The sequence below is a fragment of the Hypanus sabinus genome, chromosome 5 (genome assembly GCF_030144855.1).
Source record: "Hypanus sabinus isolate sHypSab1 chromosome 5, sHypSab1.hap1, whole genome shotgun sequence".
NCBI lineage: Eukaryota > Metazoa > Chordata > Chondrichthyes > Myliobatiformes > Dasyatidae > Hypanus > Hypanus sabinus.
The window spans coordinates 52,005,877-52,029,355 of NC_082710.1; the positions used below are offsets into that span (position 1 = coordinate 52,005,877).

Genomic DNA, 23,479 nt, shown 5'->3' on the forward strand with positions numbered 1-23,479 from the left:
TCAATTTCACATGAGCTGCTGCAACCACTATGCAAATGCTTCAACAATTACTGATGAATATACTGTACCTCCCAAAACTTAAGTTGTAATATCTCAAATTGATCCACAACAACCAAATGATACTACCTTAAGTTCTATCTTCTGTTCTACATTCTAACAATTGTTTCCACTGAGAACAAAGTTCTGTTTTATTCCCTGCTCACAAATGCAATACTTTCACTTTAACAAACAGCCTCTTTGCATTAAAGCAACACTGTCTAGATACAGCAACCAACAACAATTGAGAAACACACTGCCCATCATTATGACACCACATTAACTGCTAACACTGTAATCAGAAGGCTGCAGGCAGAACCTGTGAACAGGCCACCAGAATTACAGGAAAAACCCAGAGTAGTCCACAAAAGATAAATAGTATATCAAGGAACCAACTAGGAAACAGTTACAATACAGCTTTGTGGATGTACAATACAATAATTTCAAACATTCAGCCATTAGGATTAGCTTGGGATTTCATTTCAAGAAATGTTTTATTTTTCCCTCTTCCATATTGTTACTTTCAGGGTTCACTCATCCTCAGTTTAATCCTCTTGCATAAACACTTTATGATATTCTTTCAAGCAGCATCAAAGCCGGGGGACGTCATGTGATGACATAGGATCGAGACGTGGAAATCCAGCTCTCCCGTAAAAAAACAGTAAAATAATGTTTAAGTGAAGTAAAGTTAGTAAATACTTTTTAAAAATTACTTCTAAACTACTCAGGATTGTCTTAAGATATGTCTCCTAAACAGAAGCAGAAGAAAACTACTACTTTGAAGACAACACAAGTTGGAAAAGAATCAAGGCCGGCAGCCATGAAAGAGCTTCGGGCTCAAATGCATTTTACCTCCGGCGATACAGAACAGAAAACTGCCGCAACATCAACCGTTTCCAAAAAAAAAGAGCAACAGGAATTGAGCATGCATGAAGGAAGGGGCATGTGCAAACACGAGCAAACCAAACTACAAATTCCAGTTCTGATCGGAACTGAAGGTGTAAGTGAGTATGAGGTGGAATCAGATTCTCTGGATAAATCAGACGGAGATGAAGAGACAAACAAAGAGGAGCAACAGGAAGAGGTTGGAGGTGATATTGGAGACATAAAAAAATCTTTGGTGCAAATAATGCATGAATTAAAAGCATTAAAAGTAATAAAAAAGGTATTAAAAATGTGAAGATTATGTTTGATAAAATGATGAAAAGACAGGACAAAATGGACAAGAAAATTAAAAACTTGGAAGAAATAACAGGAGGCACCATTGATAGAGTGAATAAAATGGAAGATAACATTTCTGCCTGGGCATCAGAAAGAAAACGGTTGTTGGAAAAAGTGGATGTGCTTGAAAATTTTAACAGACGAAATAATATTAAGACTGTTGGACTTAAAGAAGGTATAGAGTGAGAGGATCCAATAAATTTTTTTCAAAAATGGATTCTGGAAATGGAAGAAGAACCCAGTTAATTGAAATTGAAAGGGCTCACAGAGCCTTAAGATCAAGACCTCAAGTTGATCAAAACCCACGATCAATCTTGATTAAATGCTTAAGATATCAAGATAAAGAAAAGATCCTGAAGGCGGCCGCCCAACGTGCCAGAAAGAGAAACGGGCCATTGATGATAGAAGGGAAAACAGTTCTTTTCTATCCTGATATAAGTTATGACCTTTTGAAGAGAAAGAAGGAATTTAACCTAGCGAAAAAAGTTTTATGGGAAAAGGGTTAAATTTATTTTGTGCCACCTGGCAACCCTGATCATTTTTTTGGATGACGGAAAAAGAAGATCTTTTACTGATTATCGGGATGCAGAAGAATTTGCACAAGAGCTTCCAAATATTCGCTAACCATAGCCAAAGATTTAAAAGTGAAACAGATTAAAGATGAAGACAGTGACAGTGAATGGAGTTGGATGTTTAAGGACAGAAGAATATTTAAATATATTCTTAATTATATGATACAGGGGGAGAAAGGTAAAAATTTGAGAAATATTAATTGAGAGTAGTGATATTATTTTTTCTTTTCTTATAAATACTTTTTATGTTACGGGGGAGCTGGGGGAACTTTGGATCGATTGCTACAGGATTCACGTGTGTAATCATGGTGATTGCCATGACCCGTACAACGGAGGGGGATAATGTTGTGTTTTATTTATTCACAACATTAGTGGGGGGGGGGGGGACGTCACGTGATGACGTAGGATCGAGACGCTGGAACCCAGCCCTCCCGTAAAAAAGTTAATAAATTAATGTTTAAGTGAAGAAAAGTTAATTAATACTTTTTTAAGGTTACTTATAAACTACTCCGGATTGTTTTAAGCTATGCCTCATAAACAGAGGATGAAGAAAACTGCTACCGCGAAGACCGCTCAAGTTGGAACAGAATCAAGGCCTACTTCTACCGAAGAACCGCGGACTCAGGTACAACACACCACCGGTGAAACAGAAAAGGAGACTGCGGCAGCATCGGCCATTTCTAAAGGGAAAGATCAACGAGAACTGCGCAAGCGTAAAGGAACGAGCATGCGCAAAAGAGAGCAACCAGAACTACAAAACCCAGCAACGACTGAAACCGACAGTGAAAGTGAGTCTGAGAGAGAGCCGGACTCTCTGGAAAAATCAGACGAAGATGGAGAAGATGAAAGTTCCTCTGAAAATACAAAAAAGACTTTGAGGCAAATAATGCATAGATTACTAAAATTAGAAAAAGTAATTAAAAGTAACCAAAAAGTAATTACAGAAAAAATAACAAATATGGAGGCTATGTTTGATAAAATGACAAAGAAACAGGAAAAAATGGAAAAGAAAATTATAGATTTGGACGTCAAAATGGAAGAAATGGAGGGAAGAATGAAGAGGATGGAAGATGATAATGATGCCTGGACATCAGAAAGAAAACAACTCGTGGGAAAAATTGATAAACTTGAAAATTTTAGTAGACGCAACAATATTAAAATTGTTGGACTTAAAGAAGGTACCGAAGGAGAAGACCCAATAAATTTTTTTCAAAAATGGATTCCTGAAAAATTGGAAATGGGAGAAGAAACTTTAATTGAGATTGAAAGGGTGCATAGAGCCTTAAGACCAAGATCTCAAGATGATCAAAATCCGCGATCAATTTTGATAAGATGTTTAAGATACCAGGATAAAGAAAAGATTTTGAGGGCGGCTGCCCAGGGTGCTAAAAGAAGAAAAGGTCCGTTGATGATAGCTGAGAAGCCAGTTCTTTTTTATCCTGATATAAGTTATAACCTTTTGAAGAGAAAGAAAGAATTTAATCCAGTTAAAAAGGTTTTGTGGGAAAAAGGTTATAAGTTTTTAATGCGTCACCCAGCAACACTGATAATTTTTTTGGAGGAAGGAAAAAGATTTTTTTCTGATTATCAAGATGCGGAGGTGTTTGCACAAAAACTTTCATCTCTTCGTTAATTAAAAGCAGAGATTTCTAAATGTAATGGTTAAAGACGAAGACAGAGAAAGCAAATGGAACTGATGGACATTTAAGGACGATATAAGGGAGAAAAGTAATATTTTAGAAATATTAATTGAGAATAGTATGTTTTTTTTTATATATATATTTTTTATGTTGCGGGGGGGGGCTGGGGAGCTTTGAATCGGTTACTACGGGATTCACGTGTGTAATCATGGCGATTGCCATGACCCGTACAATAGTGGGGGGTAATGTTGTGTTTCCTTTCTTTCACAACATTTGTAGGGGGGTATTTTGTTTTTTTTCTTTATTTTCTATTTTTCTTCTATTCTTTTGCCTGGATGATTGGTGGGGACACACATAGCAACATGGAGACTTCTAAAAAGATTTCCCAGGATACAATGAAAGTTGAAAGATTAGGTATTATTATAGATTGGAGTAACATAAATAAAAATAATGACTAATTTATTGAATTTTTTAAGTTTTAATGTTAATGGGCTTAATGGACCAATAAAAAGAAAAAGAATTTTAACATATATTAAAAAAATGAAAATAGATATAGCTTTATATTATTTTTACTAGGTGATATTGAAGGGATAAAACCGAAACTCAAACTAAATAAGTATCAGAAAGAATTTATAAAAATTGCACTGGCAGTAGCCAAAAAAGCTATTGCAGTTACTTGGAAATTGGATACACATTTAAGTATAGATTCTTGGAAGAAAGAAATCTATGGTTGTATTCCATTAGAAAAAATTACTTATAATTTAAGAGATAAATATGAAACATTTTTGAAAATTTGGAGCCCTTATTTACAAAAGACAGGATTAAATATATAGATGCTCTGAAGATGAAACAATTGGTTATTAGGGGAAAGAAATAAATATACATATTAAAGTTATTACGAATTCCATGGAGCATGTGGAGATCTTCCAACAACCAGGCATTCTTTCTTTCTTTCTTTTTTTTTCTATAGGGCAGTTAGGGGGGAGGGATAAAGGGGAGGGGGTATGGGTTATATACATTGTTTTTTCATACTTTGTAACCATTTAAAAATGCAATAAAAAAAGTTTAAAAAAAAACATTAGTAGGGGGGTATTTTGTTATTTTTTTTCTTTATAATCTATTTTTCTTTAATCTTTCTTTCTTTGCCTGGACAATCAGGGGGTAGACACATAGCAACACGGAGAATTTTAAAAAGATTCCCCAAGGTACTACAAAAGTTGAAAAGTTAGGTATTATTATAGACTGGAGTAACCCTGTTAAAAAATAATGACTAATTTACTGGATTTTTTAAGTTTTAATGTTAATGGGCTTAATGGACCGGTGAAAAGAAAAAGAATTTTAACATACATTAAGAAAATGAAAATAGATATAGCTTTTAGCTGCATTCCATTTGAAAAAATTACTTATAATTTAAGAGATAAATATGAAATATTTCTGAAAATTTGGCGCCCTTATTTACAAAAGATAGGATTAAATATATAGGTGCTCCAAAGATAAAATTATTATTTGGGGAAAGAAATAAATATATATACTAACGCTATTATGAACTCCGTGGAGCATGTGGGGATCTTCTGATATCCAGGCATTCTTTCTTTCTTTTTTCCTTTCTTTCTACAGGGATATGTTAGGGGGGAGGGGTTAAAGAGGGGGGGAGGGTTGATAATTTTTTTTTCTGTAACCATTTGAAAATTCAATTAAAAAAAATTTATTAAAAAAAAGCAGCATCAAAGCTTAAATCTGTAGGCTGGGAGAGGCTAAGCCCCTGGCAGATATAGAACATAAACAGAATAGTGCAGGCTCTTTGGCCCACAAAACTGAATTAACTATAGCCCACCACAATCATTCTATCCCTTCCCTCCTACGCAGCCTTCCAGTTTACTATCATTCATATACCTATCTTTTTCTTTAAATGCCCCTAAAGCAGTGGTCGCCAACCCGTCGATCATGATCGACTAGTCAATCTTTGAGACTTTCCCAGTAGATCCTGAAAATAAATAAAAAATAAATACACAAATACTGTTGAGAGATTGTTTCCGGGTTGCGGGGTTTTAGCTCCATTCTTTCTGCCCAGTGCGCATGCATTTAACTCTCAGCACTACACAGTGTAATTCAGTGGTCCCCAACCACAGGGCCGGGAGGAAACAATACGAGTCAGCTGCACCTTTCCTCATTCCCTCACTGTTGAACTTGAACCCACAAAAGGTCATCAGTCGCCTAAACACAGTGACACCCTCGCACCAGGAATCACTGGTTGGCCTCCAGCGGCTGGCAGGAAGTCCCGTCGCTACTGACTTGGAGAGCCGCCTCTAAACCTGCTAATGTTCGTGGGGAACCCGGTGTTAAAATATTCACCTAATTCCATCTCAGCATTTCATAAGTAGCAGAGCAGCTACCGCACTGCGATATACTGAAACAAACTTATGTCGGCCAATAGACCCTAGGGGGGGTGGGGGCGGGCACCCTGTTGCACTCCTCGCATGGTCGGTCGCTCTGTCTGGACTGTGACAGCCGCGGCCCTGGTACAGGGACCTCCAGCCCTGACCTTGTCCTCTCACCCGACCCACGACTAGCCGCACCTGGCCAGGGCATCTGGCAGCGGGCGGGCGGGAGGCTGGAGCTCGGACCCAGAGGCTGTCCAATGAGGCAATGAAGCCCTCAAAACTGCTTCGGTACCCTGAGTCCAAACACCCTGCACTTAAAGGCAAACCCGCAGAGTTTTTTCAGCGGAAAAAACATGAGCAGCGCGAGACAGAAGCTAAGTGCCAAGAACCGCGAAAACTGACTTGCAGAATAGACTGGGCATAAGGATTCTGCTTCAAGTATCGCTGTATTCCCATCGTGCTTACAACTCCCCCCCCCCCCACCCTCACCGTCGACCGGTCCACAAGAATATCGTCAGTATTAAACCGGTCCGCGGTTCAATAAAAGGGTGGGGAGCCCTGGTGTTTATACATTATTTCTACTTCCGGGGTTGCGGGGTTTTACTTCCTGTCTTTTCTGTCCCGGTCCGCATGCGTGTAACTAATTGATCTGGGGTCGATCTTGCCTTTCACTAAAGCCGAGGTAAGGGATCTTGGGCTTAAAAAGGTTGGTGACCACTACCCTAAAGTATCTACCTCTACCACCAACCTTGGACCACCTTCTTGTGTAAAGAGCTTAGCTCTGATATCTCCCCTATACTTTCTCCTAATCACCTTAAAATTATGCACCCTCATATTAGACACTCCCCCCTCAGGAAAATTTTTCTGACTAACCACTTGATCTGGTCTATGCCTCTTATTATCTTGTACACTTCTCTCACCTCTTACCCACCCTCGCTCCTAAGAAAATAGCCTTAGCTCACTCAACCTATTCATACACAAGCTTTGCTCTCTAGTCCAGGCAGCATCCTGGTAAATCTTCTCAGCACCCTCTCCAAAACTTCCACATTCTTCCTATGAGGTCACCAGAACTGAATACAATATTCAGAATCAGGTTTATCGCTGACATATGTCATGAAATTTGGTAACTTAATGGCAGCAGTACAATGCAATACATAGTAAATGTAGAAAAAAATCAATGGAAGTATATAATGCATATTAAATAGTTAAATTAAAAATAGTAATTAAAAAAAAATGAGGTAGTGCTCATGGGTTCGATGTCCATTTAGGAATCAGATGGCAGAGGGAAAGAAGCTGTTCCTGAGTCACTGAATGTGTGTCTTCTGGGTTCTGTACCTCCTACCTGATGGAAAAATGAGAAGAAGACTTGTCTTGGGTGATGAGGGTACTTGATAATAGGTGCCACCTTTCTGAGGCACTGCTCCTTGAAAATGTCTTGGATACTGTGGAGGCTAGTACACAAGATGGAGCTGACTAATTTTCACAACTTTCTGTGGCTTATTTTGGTCCTGTGCAGTAGCCCCTCCCCCCTCCCCATACCAGACAGTGATGCAGCCTCTCAGAAGGCTCTCCCCTGTACAGCTATACAAATCTGAGTATTTTTGGTGACAAACTCCAAATGAAATATAGCCACTGCCTTGCCTTCTTTATAGCTGCATCAAAATGTTGGGACCAGGTTAGATCCTCAGAGATCTTGATACCCAGGAACTTGAAATTGTTCACTCTCTCCAATTCTGACCCCTCTATGAGGATGGGTTCATGTTCCCTCATCCTACCCTTTCTGAAATCCACTAACAGCTCTTTGGTCTTACTGACCGAGTGCAAAGTGGTGTCTAACCAGGGTTTTATAGGGCTGCAGCATAACCTCATGGCTCAAATTCAATCCCCCTTCTAATGAAGGCCAATACACCATTCAGATTCATGGCAACCCTATCAACTTGAGTGGCAACTTTGAGGAATCTGTGGATGTTGGCCCAGGATTTCTCTGTTCTTTCCTCCATGTTGCTAAGAAATCTGCCTTTATCCTTGTATTTTGCCTTCACATTCAACCTTCCAAACTGAATCTGCGTTTATCTCCATCTGCTACTGACCACAAGGCAAAATACACTCCATCTGCTGCCTTCTGTGGGCAAGCCAATTCAGTATCCACAGAGCCAAGTTCCCCAAGTCCAATGCCTCCTGACTTCTGAATGGGAATCTTAACAAATGCCTTCCTAAAATTCAAATACACCACATCCACTACCCTACCTTTAAGGTGCTTTGAATTCTTTGAGGATGTGACAATCAGACTTGTGAGGCATGACCTACCCCTCACAAAGCCATTCTGACTATCCACAAATATTAATGATACTTCTCCAAATGCTTGTAAATCCTGTATCTAAGAATCTTCTCCAATAACCTGCTCACCACTGAAGAAGTAAGACTGTTCATCATTTCCAACCTCCAGTCATTTGACATTTGATACAAAATCCAGATTCTATTACAAAAGATGGGAGACAAGACATCCAGTTCATGTCGCAACTTCAGAAGGGGCAATGACTAAGGAAAACTCCAAGCTGTTCTACATGAAGAACAGGAGCATGTCTAAAGTGAGGTTATGACCTATCAGGGAGAGTAGAGAAAATGTGCCTGGAATCAGAGGAAGGGGAGGTCCTTTATTCCTGTCCTGACGAAGGGTCTCGGCCCAAACATCGACTGTACTTCTTCCTATAGATGCTGCCTGGCCTGTTGCGTTTCACCAGCATTTTGTATGTGTTGCTTGAATTTCCAGCATCTGCAGATTTCCTCGTGTTTGTGTCTTTAATGCGCACTTTGCTTCAGTATTCTACAGTGAGAGGGACCTTGACATATCTCAAGACATCATAAAACAGGATGATATGTTTGAAAATGTCGATGTTAAGAAAGAGAATATGCTGGAACTTTTGCAGTATATTAGAATAGATAAGGCCCTGGGGCTAGATACCCCAGGTTATCATAGGAAGTGGTGGGGGGGGGGGGGGGGGGGGAAGAGAAGGAGGAATGAAGAGATTGCTGCCCCTTTGGTAATTACCTTTGTGTCCTCACTGGCCATAGCAGTAGTAGCAGATGATTGGAGGCTGGAAATCAAACACTAGTGCTGTGGCACACAAGGCAACCAATGAGAATCAGCTGCTTCATCCTTCAAATAGTCCAGTTGATAACCAGCATAGTAGAAGCTGTTTATGACCAAAAGGCAAACTAATCCTTCACATTACATATCCCCAACACTGATCATCTGGAATAGATGTTGCAGTATGGGGAGAATGTGGAATACATTAGTAGTAGAGGAGTCAATGGCTTAGAAGCAACTCTGTGTCTAACTGCTTTGTACAAAATGTATGATGAACCCACATTTTCAAAAGAAACTTAGTAATTTAAGTAATTATGTACAGATCCCAGTTTTTCCATCTTCTGTTACTTGGTTACCCAAGAAATCATCTGACAATAATCTAAATCATTTAAACTTGCAAGCTACAAAATATAAAGGAACTGGAAGTACTACAGTCTAATCTGGACCAAAATTGCAGCAACAACTTGGCAAAGACACAGCCACAAAGGTTAATTATGAAATTCAATCAAATACGAACAATAGCAATGCATTATACAGATGACAACCATCTGCAGACAAGAACAAAATGATATACATTCCTCTGTCAGATTTTGTTTAAAGAAAGATTCCAAGATTGAAATCACACAGTATCATCTATGCTGAATATTATTTGAGGACCTTGATATTTTGGGCAGGATTCTGACAGAGACAATCCTATATTGGAAGAGGATTTACCACTTTTCACTGTAATTATCCAGTCAGGTATCTGTAGTAAACTTCTGCAAGCCAGAAACTTATCATTCAGCTGGTAAAGCAACAAATGAGATTGATTACTGAAGCACCATTTTTTAAATAATCATTGAAAATGCACTGGGTAAAATGCAAACAATAAATGTGCTATGCATAGCGCATTTAGGAGATAAAGGTTACTTTTCCATCAAGTTGAAAGATCTGTTCTATGCCTTCAAAGTCATTTTTCCCCCAAAGTAGGATGCTTTTGTAAAAACCTACAAACCAACATTTTTTAAAGCTTTATCCTTTATGAAAGATTCCTACAAATTAGATTGTCACATGCTTTTGTTCTCTTAAGGGCAATTAAATTTTTACAAAAACATAACAGTCAGGATTAGCAACATGGATTGCAAACTCAAAATACTGTGTTCTCAACTTCATTGCACCTCTACCACATAACACAAGTAATCTAAACACATAAATCTGCATGTAATTGTCTACATCATTTCAAACATTTTCACTTCAATGGCTGCACCACCTTTCTCTACTTTGCCTGTGCGAGTGAAGGGAACCTGCTATTGGTAGTATAGATAGGTATTGGAATCGAATTAACAGATATCCCAGCTCTCCCTCTCAGCCTGCCTGCACGCAATTACCCAATCACAACCCTCCATCACGCAATTACAGCCCATTCTCTTCCAATTCTTCCAAATGACTGCAGATTCTTTCCCCCAAACCAGCCAACCGCTCCTAACCAGAGAAAGCTTAGCAGATCAGTTAATAGCTAGCTAGGCTATTGAACAGATAATCCCTTCTGCTGACAGAATGAATAGATCACAAATAGCGTTTAAGAGCAATGCTTTATGACAATTGTCCTTTTCCTGTTCCAAACTCACACCTATGTTGCTGCCCCAGCTTGGATCATACAGTGCTATAGATCCAATATAATGAGTGCCAGTAAGTAGGTTTTCTGTTCACATTCAGCAATGTATTTCTGGCTGTGGAATGTTTTTCTAAAGATACATGATATATGTAAGTTACTGTCAAGAAAAAGACACAAGAAAATTGAAAATTTGCCCACACTTTGCATCAGCCTTACCGGGTTTCTTATAGGTGACGTAGATATACAAGGCAAGGACAATGATGTTTGTTCCTAGTGCAGCCCACCAATTGATAACAAACATTACGCCACAGCACAAGATAGCACCAATCAATGAAATCCACATGTTGTAGTATCTAAATGCAGGTCGCCAGCCTAAGTACAAAACATAGTAATTAAGTTGTTAGTCACCGGTACATGGTGCAAAGTAAAATAAAGCTCTGCTTAATACGCTGGTCAAAATCCATTAAACAGAGCTGCAGGCTGCATGAATTATTTATCAAGAACCAAGCAATGTAAACCAAAGATAAAAAAATATTAAACTAAAATCACCATTTTAAAGCTCAAAGTAAATTTATTATCAGAAAACATATGTCGCCACATACAACCCTGAGATTCATTTTCCTGCAGGCATAGTCAATGAACGATAATCACAACAAAATCAATGAAAGACTGTACCAACCTGGGCATTCAACAAGTGTGCAAAAGACAACAAACTGTGTAAGTACAAAAAGAAATAAATAATAATAATAATATATCATTAAGCAATAAGTATTTAGCACATGAGCTGAAGAGTCTTTGAAAGTGAGTCCATTGGTTGTGGGAATGTATCAATGATAGGGCAAATGACGGTGACTGAAGTTATTTTAAAGGAATTGTCAACTCACCAGTAACCTCAAAATGTAATACAACTTAACTATTGAAATCAGGAACTGTTCCCTGATTGAGCTATACAGGGAATATAGAACACAAATTTCAACATAACAACCAATGCTTAATAAAGAGAAAAGGCTTTCATTTTATAGACTAGGGATATGTAAATAGGATGGACTGAGTTACTTTATAGAGAGTTGGCATATGATAATTTTCTTTTGCGATTACAAGCCCCTGTTATCCAGTATAGCTGGAAATACTCAGGATAAAATAAAAAAATACATACCTGGCAAAGTCACTAACACTGACAGACATTGAAATGCATTCAACATTTTAAAGAATTTAAAGTAATTCCCTGACAGATATTTAACCTTGCAAAAATGTAAATAACTGTATACATCCACATGAATTTCTCAATCTGATTCAAATCTTACCTGGTGATTTAGCAAGAGAAGCAAGGAATACTGAGAAGTTAATCAAAGCGTATGAAGCCAGGAAAAAATTGGAAATTATTTGTGCAATAGTATTTAGTTCAGCTGAAAAAAAAGAAAATAAATTGTAAGAAATTGCAATAAATACACATTCTTCTATTACCTGATTTGAATGAAACATCACCCAGAAGTCATAGTATTATAAATTAGGATAAAATAACAAGTACCAAATACCATCTTCAGACAACATACATTCTCACTGTATATACACATACAGAAACTACTTCTGCTCCATGTCATTATTGAAGCCTGTAAAGTGAAAGTACTTAACAAATGGAATATTTATGTCATATGCAAGAGCATATCACTTTTGGAAAAATAAACAAACATTTCTGCATATATAAATTGCCTACATTATCAGTAATCATTCCTTTTCTTAATTGAACACTTGGAAGAACTCAAGGAAGGATGTGAAAACAGACAAGTTAAAATAATTCCTTTCCTCCATCTGCTTCATTGCTCCATCAAGACTCATCTCTGTTGGACACAACCACTCATGATTTCCACAAGGATTCTCCCTTGCCAAGCTAACTCAAACACCACAAAATCTCAGTAACGCTTTCAGCTCCTGCCAAATCCAAATCATGCCTTTCTTCCCATGAGGTTTGCCACCCCCAAGAGCCACTTGTTTGTTCAGGATCCTCTCACTTTTATGATGCAAAGTCACAAATTTGGGGCATTACCATTAACAGGGATCAATTCAAGAGGCAGCAGTAATGTTTTTTAAAAACATTTGTAGAAAGATAGAATGCTGATTTTTGCTTTGGAACTATGGTAGATTTCATTTCCTTGAGAGCAATTTTTTTAAAAAAATGATGCAATTCATTAGATTTAAATTGTAACATTTTACAATTTTGCTGGTAGTTTACAAAATATTGACTAACCAATTAATATGAATCCCAGGCCAATGAAGAATGTAAGAACATATCCACGCAATGGTTCATTGTTCTTGCCATAACCAACTGCAAACTTGTGAAGACCAGGATATATATTATCCTTGCACAGAGCCTACAGGAAAATAAAACATTTGTTACTATCATCAACCATTCAAAAATACTATATACATCAAAATAGCAACTGTTTGTGAAATTTTGAGTAATATTTACTCAATGCACATGGCAAGATCAGCTACACAAGACAAATTGATTTTTTTAAACCAATATTTCTGTAAGGTAGTATTTCAATGCCAGAAGGTAAATAAAACTATTTCCTGGAGTGTTACAAACGCACAGGCTAACTGCATATTCAGCAATGAAATTCTTAACAAAAGATCCCGGTTAAGCCAAAGGTTAGAGGTAAAGTGTGGGAGCTCCTGGGCTAATTCCCCAACTGAAACAGCTTTTCTAAAAGAATCAGAATCAGGTTAATTATCACCCGCATGTGACGTGAAATTTGCTAACTTAGCAGCAATTCAACGCAATACATAATATAGAGGGAGAAAAAAATAATCATAATAAATAAGTAAATCAATTACAGTAAACAGTAAATCAATTACAGTAAAATGGATTTTAAAAATATGCAAAAACAGAAATACTGTACATTTAAAAAAAGTGAGGTGGTGTCAGTGCTCATTAAGGAATCAGATGACAGAGAGGAAGAAACCGTTCCTAAATCACTAATTGTGTGCCTTCAGACTTCTGTACCTCCTACCTGATGGTAACAATGAGAAAAGGGCATGCCCTGGGTGCTGGAGGTTCTTAATAATGGACACTGCCTTTCTGAGACACCGCTCCTTGAAGATGTCCTGGGTACTTTGTAGGCTGGTACCCAAGATGGAGCTGACTAGATTTACAACCCTCTACAGCTTCTTTTGGTCCTGTGCAGTAGCACCCCTTCCCCATACCAGACAGTGATGCAGCTTGTCAGAATGCTCTCCACAGTACGTCTATAGAAGTTTTTGAGTGTATTTGTTGACATGCCAAAACTCTTCAAACTCCTAATGAAGTATAGCCACCATCTTGCCTTCTTTATAACTGTATCGATATGTTGGGACCAGGTTAGATCCTCAGAGATCCTGATGCCCAGGAACTTGAAGCTGCTCATTCTCTCTACTTCCTCTATGAGGATTGGTATGTGTTCATACATCTTACCCTTCCTGAAGTCCACAATCAGTTCTTTCGTCTTACTAACGTCAAGTGCCAGATTGTTGCTGAGGCACCACTCCACTAGTTGGCATATCTCACTCCTGTAGGCCCTCTCGTCACCACCTGAGATTCTACCAACAATAGTTGCACTGTCTGCAAATTTATAAATAGCATTGGAGCTATGCCTAGCCACACAGTCATGTGTATATAAAGAGTAGAGCAATGGGCTAAGCCTACACCCCTGAGGTGCACCGGTGTTGACCATCAGCGAGGAGGATATGTTATCACCAATCCGCAGATTGTGGTTGTCCAGTTAGGAAGTCGAGGATCCAATTGCAGAGGGAGGTACAGAGGCCCAGGTTCTGCAACTTCTTAATCAGGGAATGATGATATTAAATGCTGAGCTATAGAGTTGATGAACAGCATCCTGATGTAGGTGTTTGTGTTGTCCAAATGGTCTAAAGCCGTGTGAAGAGCCATTGAGATTGCGTCTGCCATTGACCTAATGTGGTGATAGGCAAATTTCAATGGGTCCAGGTCCTTGCCGAGGCAGGAGTTCAGTCTAGTCATGACCAACCTCTCAAAGCATTTCATCATCAGATATTTGCAATCAATGCAAATATAATTCAAGCTTGTGAATCAGGGAAGAAATGTGGAAAGGAGAAGGTTGTGGAAAATAACAAGTGGAGTAATATGTCAATATAAAAAAGATGAAAACTGATGCAAAAAAATGTATTTAAGCACATCTGCTATTTCACTGCTCCATTTATTATATCACCAGTCCCATTATTTGGAGGTTCCACCCTTACTTGCCTTCTTCCTACTTATATATTTAAAGTAACATTAATTTTGACTTGCACTGTAAACAGACTGTGCCACTTTATGGGATCTTTCTTTATAACTGGCAAAAATTACAGTTGAGTATAACTGACCAGCAGTTTGAATAACTGTCATTGTTCATCTATTGACTTCTCTTTGCTTATTTTCCCAGTCCATGTTAAACCACTGTGCTTCATACCAATAGAACTGTTCCTATTTAAGCTGACTTGGTCCTTTAGTGTTCACTTTCAAGCAACATCTGGAATTTTATCTTGTGGTCAGTACCTCCAAAAGGGTCCTAAATGACCTCCACAAGGTCATTAATTAATTATTCCTCATCACTCAGGAGCAAATCTAAAATAGCCAGCAGATGACTATTTAATTGCTTTTTACAGCAGTATTATGTTATGGAGTCAGGTAGGTTCCATAACATACTACTTCCAGAAGCAATCCTACTATACTCTACAAATAATTCAATGATAAACCTGCCAATTTTGTTTATGTAATCAGTATGTAGATAAATTTCATGACCATTGCAATTCTCCTTCAACCTACCTTGGATAAATAAACAATATTAACAAGTACTTTTCTCCCCCCCCCCCCCACCCACTTTTGGAACTATTTAAATGTAGTTTTAAACACTTTAAAATCTTTTCAGCAAGAAGAAAAGCATTTCATACAATACCCCTCCAAAACTGCTCAAGTCAGATGTTACTGGTTTGTATTATCTCAGTTTTCACTATCTTTTTTTAAAAATCAATGATCAATTTTGTGATTATGTGGCCATCGACTAGCAAATATCTTTTTAAAGTCCACATTGTGTGTCCTCCTATACACCATAGATGCACCTTGATAAAGGACAGTACAGGTGTCCCCCGCTTTATGAATGTTCGCTTTATGCCACTTCGCTTTTACACAAGACCTACATTAGTAACCTGTTTTCGCATCACAAAGAGGATTTTCACTTTTACAAAAATTTTTCCCATGTAAATTAATGGTATCTTCACTTAATGCCATTTCGGCTTAAGAAAGGTTTCATAGGAACGCTCTACCTTTGTAAGGCGGGGGGAGGAAGAGACACCTGTAATGCAACTAGTGGAGATATTGCCTCAACTCCAGCAACCCAGGTTCAATCTTGACATGCATCACTGATTTTGTACAGTTTTATGACTGCATAGTTTCTTCTGGAGCACAGGTATCCTACCACACCCCAAAGATGCGCAGATGTCAAGTTAATAGACCGTTGGAAATTGTCCCTGGTGCATTGGCAGGGTGTAGAATCAGTGCAGTTTTAATATAAAAGTGTGATGGTAGGTATAGAGTCTTTAAGCCAAAGGGACCATTTCCATGCAATATGATTATAATTCTATGAACTTTCACAAGCAACATACAATCTTTGAGAAAGAAAATCTGGCTGTCTGTCATTTTCCTCCTTTTCTGCACTGCTGCCTTCAACTGATCATTTTCCACTACATTTACATAGAGTTACAATGTATGAACTGCCAAAGGAAGGTGGGACAAAGACTCTTTACTAATTTTTTTTAAACATTTGGAATTATATACATACCTGGAATATTTTAGGAGCACTCACTAATGAAGCCAGGGCAGAAGATAACGTAGCTGAAAAAATTCCTGCAGTAATCAAAGGCGCAAATCCAGAGGCCAAGCTCATAACCTGAAAGAATCCAAGTTATAACAGAATAAGTTTCAATTTCAACCATTTCCTGAAATTAAGTGCCAGAATAATACAAATAGTTATTTAGAACATCTGAGCAATGTTTCAGTTTTCATTCAACAAATTTAACATCAACTACAAAAAAAAGCAAAATGATGCAAGATCAACATTAGAGACAAGTATTAGTCATGGGTGGAGGCTTTGAGGTCTAGGGTAGGGCAAGAGCTTAATCAAACGTCTCATTCACAATTTAAGTACTCTTAAAAATGCAAATATGTTCACACATTAATATAATGTTTTCCTAATGTCAAGATGACAATTTTCGGTGTCATAGGTAAAAATATCCGGAGTGCATTTTAAATCTTCCCCCAATATGTATTTTTCATCTCTTAATGGAAAGCACATTTAGCAATTTCATTAGCAGGAGGCATAGAATTAAAAGAATTCTATTTAAAACTGCAAGGATGTTGTTTGGGATGGGGGTGGAAGGAGGAGCTCTGGCACAGGACAGGAAATGAACAATACACTTCTCTGGTCCAGTCCCAAATTCGTACAAAGCTCCCGAAAACAGCTTTCCATAATAAATTCTAAGAGCATCTAACAATGCGTTGAGTCATACACAAAAGCCACACCTGTTCTTTAGAGACAGAATGTATTGCTTTTGAAGTCTCCAACAATAGCTGAATGTCATTAAACACTTTTGTAGTCCTGCTGCCTGACATGTCAAGTAGTCTGATGTAAGCTAGTCAGCACTTCAAAAGTACTAATTGAAGATACTTAAATCATTATCCATTTTCTACTCCTTGAATTTGCAAACATTTAAATTTCATACCTTTAATGACTCAAAAATGCACTATTCAATGAATATTATTGTCCTAATGTTCCAAAATTAAATCAACACATCCCCCACAGAAATGCAACTCATTTAGAACCATGATCAACTCCCTTAAAGAGTAATGATGGTGGGCTAACAGGACGAACAGAAAGAATCTGTTTGAAACTGGGCAAACATGATAGCCAGGTTCAGGATGGACAGTACATCTTTTTATAGAAACATTCAAAGAAGTACTGTGTAATTTTCTTCACGGGAATCAAATATTCCTCAAGAATGTAGCACAATTTTCTTGAAATAGATATTTGAGACACAAATCAGCTCCCCATCCAAAATTCTATGCTTTGGTTCAAAGGGATCATTGCCCAATCTAAAATACTTCCCCGCACACCCAAACTGAAATAATTGATTCCAAGGAATGCACGACTAGATATTTTCTTCCCTCCATTCCCGACACTGAGAAGTTAATGTACATCAGAACAGATCAATATCCAAAGTTCTTGCTGTGACAGCATCAACCAGAAAGTGCTCAAAAAAAACTTCAAACCTTTATTAAAGTTTACAGAGCCAGAGTCAGAGTTGTATAGCACAAAACGGCCCATAAGGCCACATCTATACTATACAGTTTACCCATGCACACTAATTTCATTTGTCCACGTTTGGGTCACATCCTTTAATGTCTTGCCTATTTAGTGTCTAAATCCATTACCTCCTCTGGCAGTGTGTTCCAGATATCAATAATACTATAATAAATGTTCCTCTCAAATCCTCCTAAAAATCTTTTACCTTAAACCAATGCCCTCTTGTTTTAATTACCCTTACCATGAGGAGAAAAAGAGATTTTTGGATTTATAACCTACTTATTACGTTTCATAATATTATAAATATACTTCCCTCAGGTCACCTCTCAGCTTCCTTTGTTACAGGGAAAATCCAACTTATCCAATTGCTCCTCAGGTTTAAAATCTTTTTAGTCCAGGCAACATCTTAGACATCTCATCTAGACTTTCTCCAGTGCAAACACATTCTTCCTGATGCAAAGTCTTGATTTGTCAACCACACCTTTGCCTCCACAAATGCTGCTTGAGTTGCAGAATTCCACAAGCAGCTTGTTTCTTACTCCAGATTCCAACATCTGCAATTTTATTTCTCCCTACTCTTATGTTGTGTGCAATTCTGCTTGCCATACCAAATAATCATTTTGTAAAGTTGTAAACCATAACATCATTTTTTGTGCCAACTCATGTAGGCAGGCCTGCCATACGTATTTTTTCACTGCCCTATTGACACATGTCATCATTTTCAGGAACTATGCACTTGCAACCCAAGGTTTCCCTACTTATTTGTGTAATATATTGGCTATACTAAATGCTATTGATTAGAAATTGGGGAAAAAAAGGAATTTTTAATATTAGACTGTTCCAAAATATTTACAAAATTCTGACCAAAAATAAGCCAGGTTAATTATGTGCATTACATTATTATAGCACATTCTTATAAGATGTCTAAAAATGTATTATTATTTCACACACTTAGACCTGGCAGACAAACTGCAACTCAAAAACAAAATGCATCTTAAAACAAAGCTCACCAATTGCATAACAGCCATCTAAAAATAGATTTGCTTGCCTACCTCTATTTTCAACAAGTTAAAACCAGTTCAGCTGCTGGATTTGAGGGTTTTCAATAATTGATTAAGCTCCTTTTACCCTTTCCTGCCTTATTTTCTCTGCTGCACAAAGCTAAGACAGAAAAATTGATCTATAGGGGAAAACAACATCATAAGGCTTTTACTATGAACTTCCAACCTGTAAACGCAATACCAGAAAGCATTCTAATTTTACTGGAATTTCCCATTTTGTTCAAAAATAGTCTTTTGGTCTTTTACTAACCACGTGATGAAAATGCTCCTACTCCTTTTACAAACTTATGCTTACGCAAAACTAGTTAAACAGTGAAGACAGATTTTTGTTCACTTGCAGTTAATCTACGGCAGAGTGGACTTCATGACTGTCAAAAATATACCTGCAATATTTAACAGTTTATCATGCTGAAAATATACCTTGTAAATACAGCATTTCAAACTTGTTGCCTAAATACTTGCTCTGATCCAAATTTGAAAAACAGAAATTCTGCCATTCCTAGTCTTGGAAATCAAAGACAGATTTCAAACTGTAAGCAGTATAATTTAGATGTTTTCAATTTTCTTTTAAAACGATAAGCCAAGGAAAAAGACTTGCGTAATGTTATTACAATGATGGTAACAATCAGCTCAATTGAAGTATTAGATGTCAGGTCATGGTATACAAAGCAACAAGCAGCAACCGGTTTAAGCCGGATGCAATTCTCCAGCCATCCCCAGACTATGACATACTATTTCTTAATTGTCTAAAAATAACTATGCTTAATACACCACACTGCATATTAATTTTATAAAGTTCAAAGGGTACTACATAGACAAAATATTTTCCTCCATTACTTTTCCAGACAAAATAACCCAGTCCACTTTCCCTGTAGCATAGCTAGCTGAGTGAATATTGTCACTTTCCAGTGGCTGGTAAATTAAAAAGGTGACAGGCAATTCTCACTTCTGAATTGGCAATATTCATTTTATTTAACTGCTATTGACTGGCACAGGAAAAGTGGCAGGTGTTCTATCATTCCGTAAAATATCTTCAGCAGAAGCAATAATATACTCGAGGGAGTAGCTCAAAAACATTTAAGTGACAAGATCACACAAGACTGCCTTTTTGAGTGCAGCCACAGAACAGGAAACCCTCCTTGTGAAACACCCTTGTTCTTCAGCATTCAAGTCCTACTCCTGTGGTGCTTGAATTTAGATTCTTGGGTGATTGGTTTAAACATTTTTGTTTCAGATTCAATTGTTAATATTTTCAAAAGTGTAGTCATGAGTGTGTGCAGTTATGAAGAGTTACTTTTGGACACCAGACATTTCTGATTGATTAGTGCGATGCGAGTCTATCATTCAAAAGGGCAGATGCTGAACCTTACTCCATTCAATGCCATACCCTAATTCACAGGAATTGTGTGACTGTGTGATTAGATTATGGGATTCGTACTTGCTGATACTGCACTACAGTAGTAAGTGGCAATAATGCACGGGTAGGTCCCGGAAATTACATGATTGTTTTTCAGTCCAGATTTCTCATGATATGCCAAATACAAAAGTGTCACATTGCTTTTCAACAACTATAACATGATTCAAGAAAAATCTAAGAGAATGGTGGGTTAGTTAGTTAAAAGGTGATTACGTGATCATTGTAATCAATTATGAGGCATTGACTATCAAAACACAAGAAATTCGGCTTGACTATCAAAACACAAGAAATTCTGCAGATGCTGTAAATTCAAAGCAACGCACAAAATTAAGCCTGTAATCCTTCAGCTGTCCCCTCCCCTACATTCTCATGTAAAATGAATTCATTACTTGCAACAACTGCAAGCTGTCCAGGCCCTGAGGCAGTGAAGCAGCCACCAAACATGATGCTCCTTCCACCATGCCTCACAGTAGGGATGAGATTTTGGTGTTGGTGTGCTCCAAACATAGTGGTGTTGCCAAAAAAGTTCAACTTTTGTTTCATGTGTCCAGAGAACATTGCCCTAGAAGCACTGTAAAACATCCATGTGGTCTTTTGCAAACTTGAGATGTGCAGCAACGTTTTGTTTTTGAAGGGCAATGGTTTCTTCCATGGTGTCCTTCCAAGAACACCATTCTTGTTCAGTGTTTTTCTTCTAGTGGACACATGAATAGAGACTTTAGCAAGTTCTAGATATTTCTGCAGTTCTTCTGCTGTTACTCTTGAGTTTTTCACCTCCTTCAGCATTGCACGTTGTGTTTTTGGTGTGATCTTTACAGAATGCCCATTCCTTGGGAGCACAGCACAGAGCACAGCAACAGCACAGCACAGAGGTTTCCTCAATTTGTAGACAATTTCTCTTACTGTGGACCTTAGAAGTGCTTTTGTAGCTTTTTCTAGCTGCATGCATCTCTACAATTTTTCTTCTAAAATCCTCTGAAAGTTGTTTTGATCGAGGCATGGTGCACATAAACAGATGTTTCTTGAGACGAGCAAGCTCTGTCAGTAACCTGACTTCTGAGTTGTCATGCATAAAGTTGGATATATAGCAGTCTACTTCTACATGCAAACCTCCCAATAAACAGTGACGAAGAATAAGATAATCTATTTTAGTATCATTGATCAAGGTGATAACAATCAGGGCATTACAAACCATCCTCAAAAGTTTGTATTTATTTGAGAACAGGTAGTACCACGGGCAATAAAGCTTGTGTGGACTGACACACTGCAGAACTTTATGTCAAATTTCTGACATGAAACTTGAATTCATAGCTTTCTGACTCAGAACAGAACTTAAACTGGAAAATATTAATCATTACTTTCCATCATGTTCTCCAGTTTTGGAAGATGTAGGGATGGTACACCTCTGATCAGAAGCTCAACTCTACTAATGAGTACTGTCGCTTGGAGACTGGATATTCTTTGATAAGTGGTCATGCTTCTCAAGAGTTTATTTAATTCCTGCAGCCAAGTTTTGGGAATACTTTGCAACCATTACATACAACTGCATCCTTTCAAGCAAATCATCACTATTCACTTACTGCACCATAAAAGCTCACCAAAATTTGTATGTTTGGATTAGCACATGTGCAAATACACTTCCATAAAAATCTGTGTTCCTTCATGTTATTCCATCAAAAATCTTGGTGCTGTACTCAGCAGCATCCCTCGTTACAAGCACTTTGATCCTTTAAGGCCCATCCCCATTCTCTTGGCACAACTATAGGTAGTGTTTGTAGTAATAGCGATGTTCTACAGTTTACATTAACCATGCTGTCATTTAATCACCAAGTCTCACTTTAAAAACCAAACCGGTCAACATAGATAAAACACATCACATTCCCCAAAACATCCAACCATCAATAAGTGAGAGAAAAAAAAACACATGGAAACCTAAACAGGTGGTTTGAATCAGTAACAGGTTTAATATCACTGGAAGATGTCATGAAATCTGATTTTATCACACTTTGGTAGATGCAGATTCTGCATGCTTTGATGTGGTGCCATAAATGTTACATCACCCAGGACATGCCCTTTTCTCATTGTTACCATCAGGTAGGAGGTAAAGAAGCCTAAAGGCACACACACTCAGCAATTCAGGAACAGCTTCTTCCCCTCTGCCAACCAATTCAGAATCAGAATCAGAATCAGACTTTAATCGCCAAGTACCTGTACACATACAAGGAATTTACTTCCGGCAGATGTTGTCCCTCTGCTCATAACAGATGATAAATATAAATGAAAATATAGATTATACATACAAGTAGTGCAATCCAAGTAATAGTTAGCCGACAGTTAACCGGCAGTTAACTGTTCAGCAAAGTGACCGCAGTAGGGAAAAAAACTTCTCCAGTGCCTATTAGTCTTAGTCTGGAGGGACTAAAAAAAAATGGACACTGAACCCACAAACACTACCTCACTACTTTAAAAAAAAATTTTGCACTACTTATCTTAATTTAACTACTTAATATGCACATATACTTGCTGGAATTTGGTTTTCTTTCAAAATTAATCATGTATTGCATTATACTGCTGCTGCAGTTAACATATTCCACGGCATATGCTGATGACATCAAACCTGACTCTGATTCTTATTTTAAGAATTGGGAACAGTGAGCAAATACAACTTTTACTTGCCTTCAATTTAGGTAGATGCTAAATACATTTTGCACTACTCAAATTCCCAACTTCAAGTAGACAACCTCTCACTCAACTAAGCCTGTTAACAATAAACTAGAACCACCAAATCCAAACGAAATTTGCAGCAACATTGAAGAGTAAGTGAACATTTAATAATACAGGTCTTCTCCAGCTCATGAATACTCTACTTATATACAGCCCGTACAACACACAAGTAACAGGGAGATCAGTGGATGGATTTGTTGAGTGTTGTGAAGCTGTAGGCATTATAGTTGTGTGGAAATTTGGCTCACAATTGCATTTCCAACTTGCAAATTGTCTGGGTTAGAAACAACTCTCAGGTACAGAATCTTGTCATAACCCAGGGAGGACTTGTTACAGCAGAAAGTCAATTTATATTTACATATACATATACGAATTTAACAAACTGACTTAAAA

The 23,479-nt window shown here is 37.7% G+C and overlaps 1 protein-coding gene across 1 annotated transcript in view; it reads right to left on the reverse strand.

The window, feature by feature from the left end:
- slc12a2 (solute carrier family 12 member 2) overlaps nt 1–23,479 on the reverse strand; it is a 160,929-nt gene that overhangs the window by 35,221 nt on the left and 102,229 nt on the right. Inside the window, exons 11-14 of the mRNA XM_059969945.1 lie at nt 16,364–16,471; nt 12,778–12,901; nt 11,837–11,938; nt 10,749–10,904 (exon numbers count right to left, since the gene is read on the reverse strand). Of these exons, the coding sequence (XP_059825928.1) occupies nt 10,749–10,904; nt 11,837–11,938; nt 12,778–12,901; nt 16,364–16,471 (490 nt within the window). The remainder of the gene's footprint in view (nt 1–10,748; nt 10,905–11,836; nt 11,939–12,777; nt 12,902–16,363; nt 16,472–23,479) is intronic.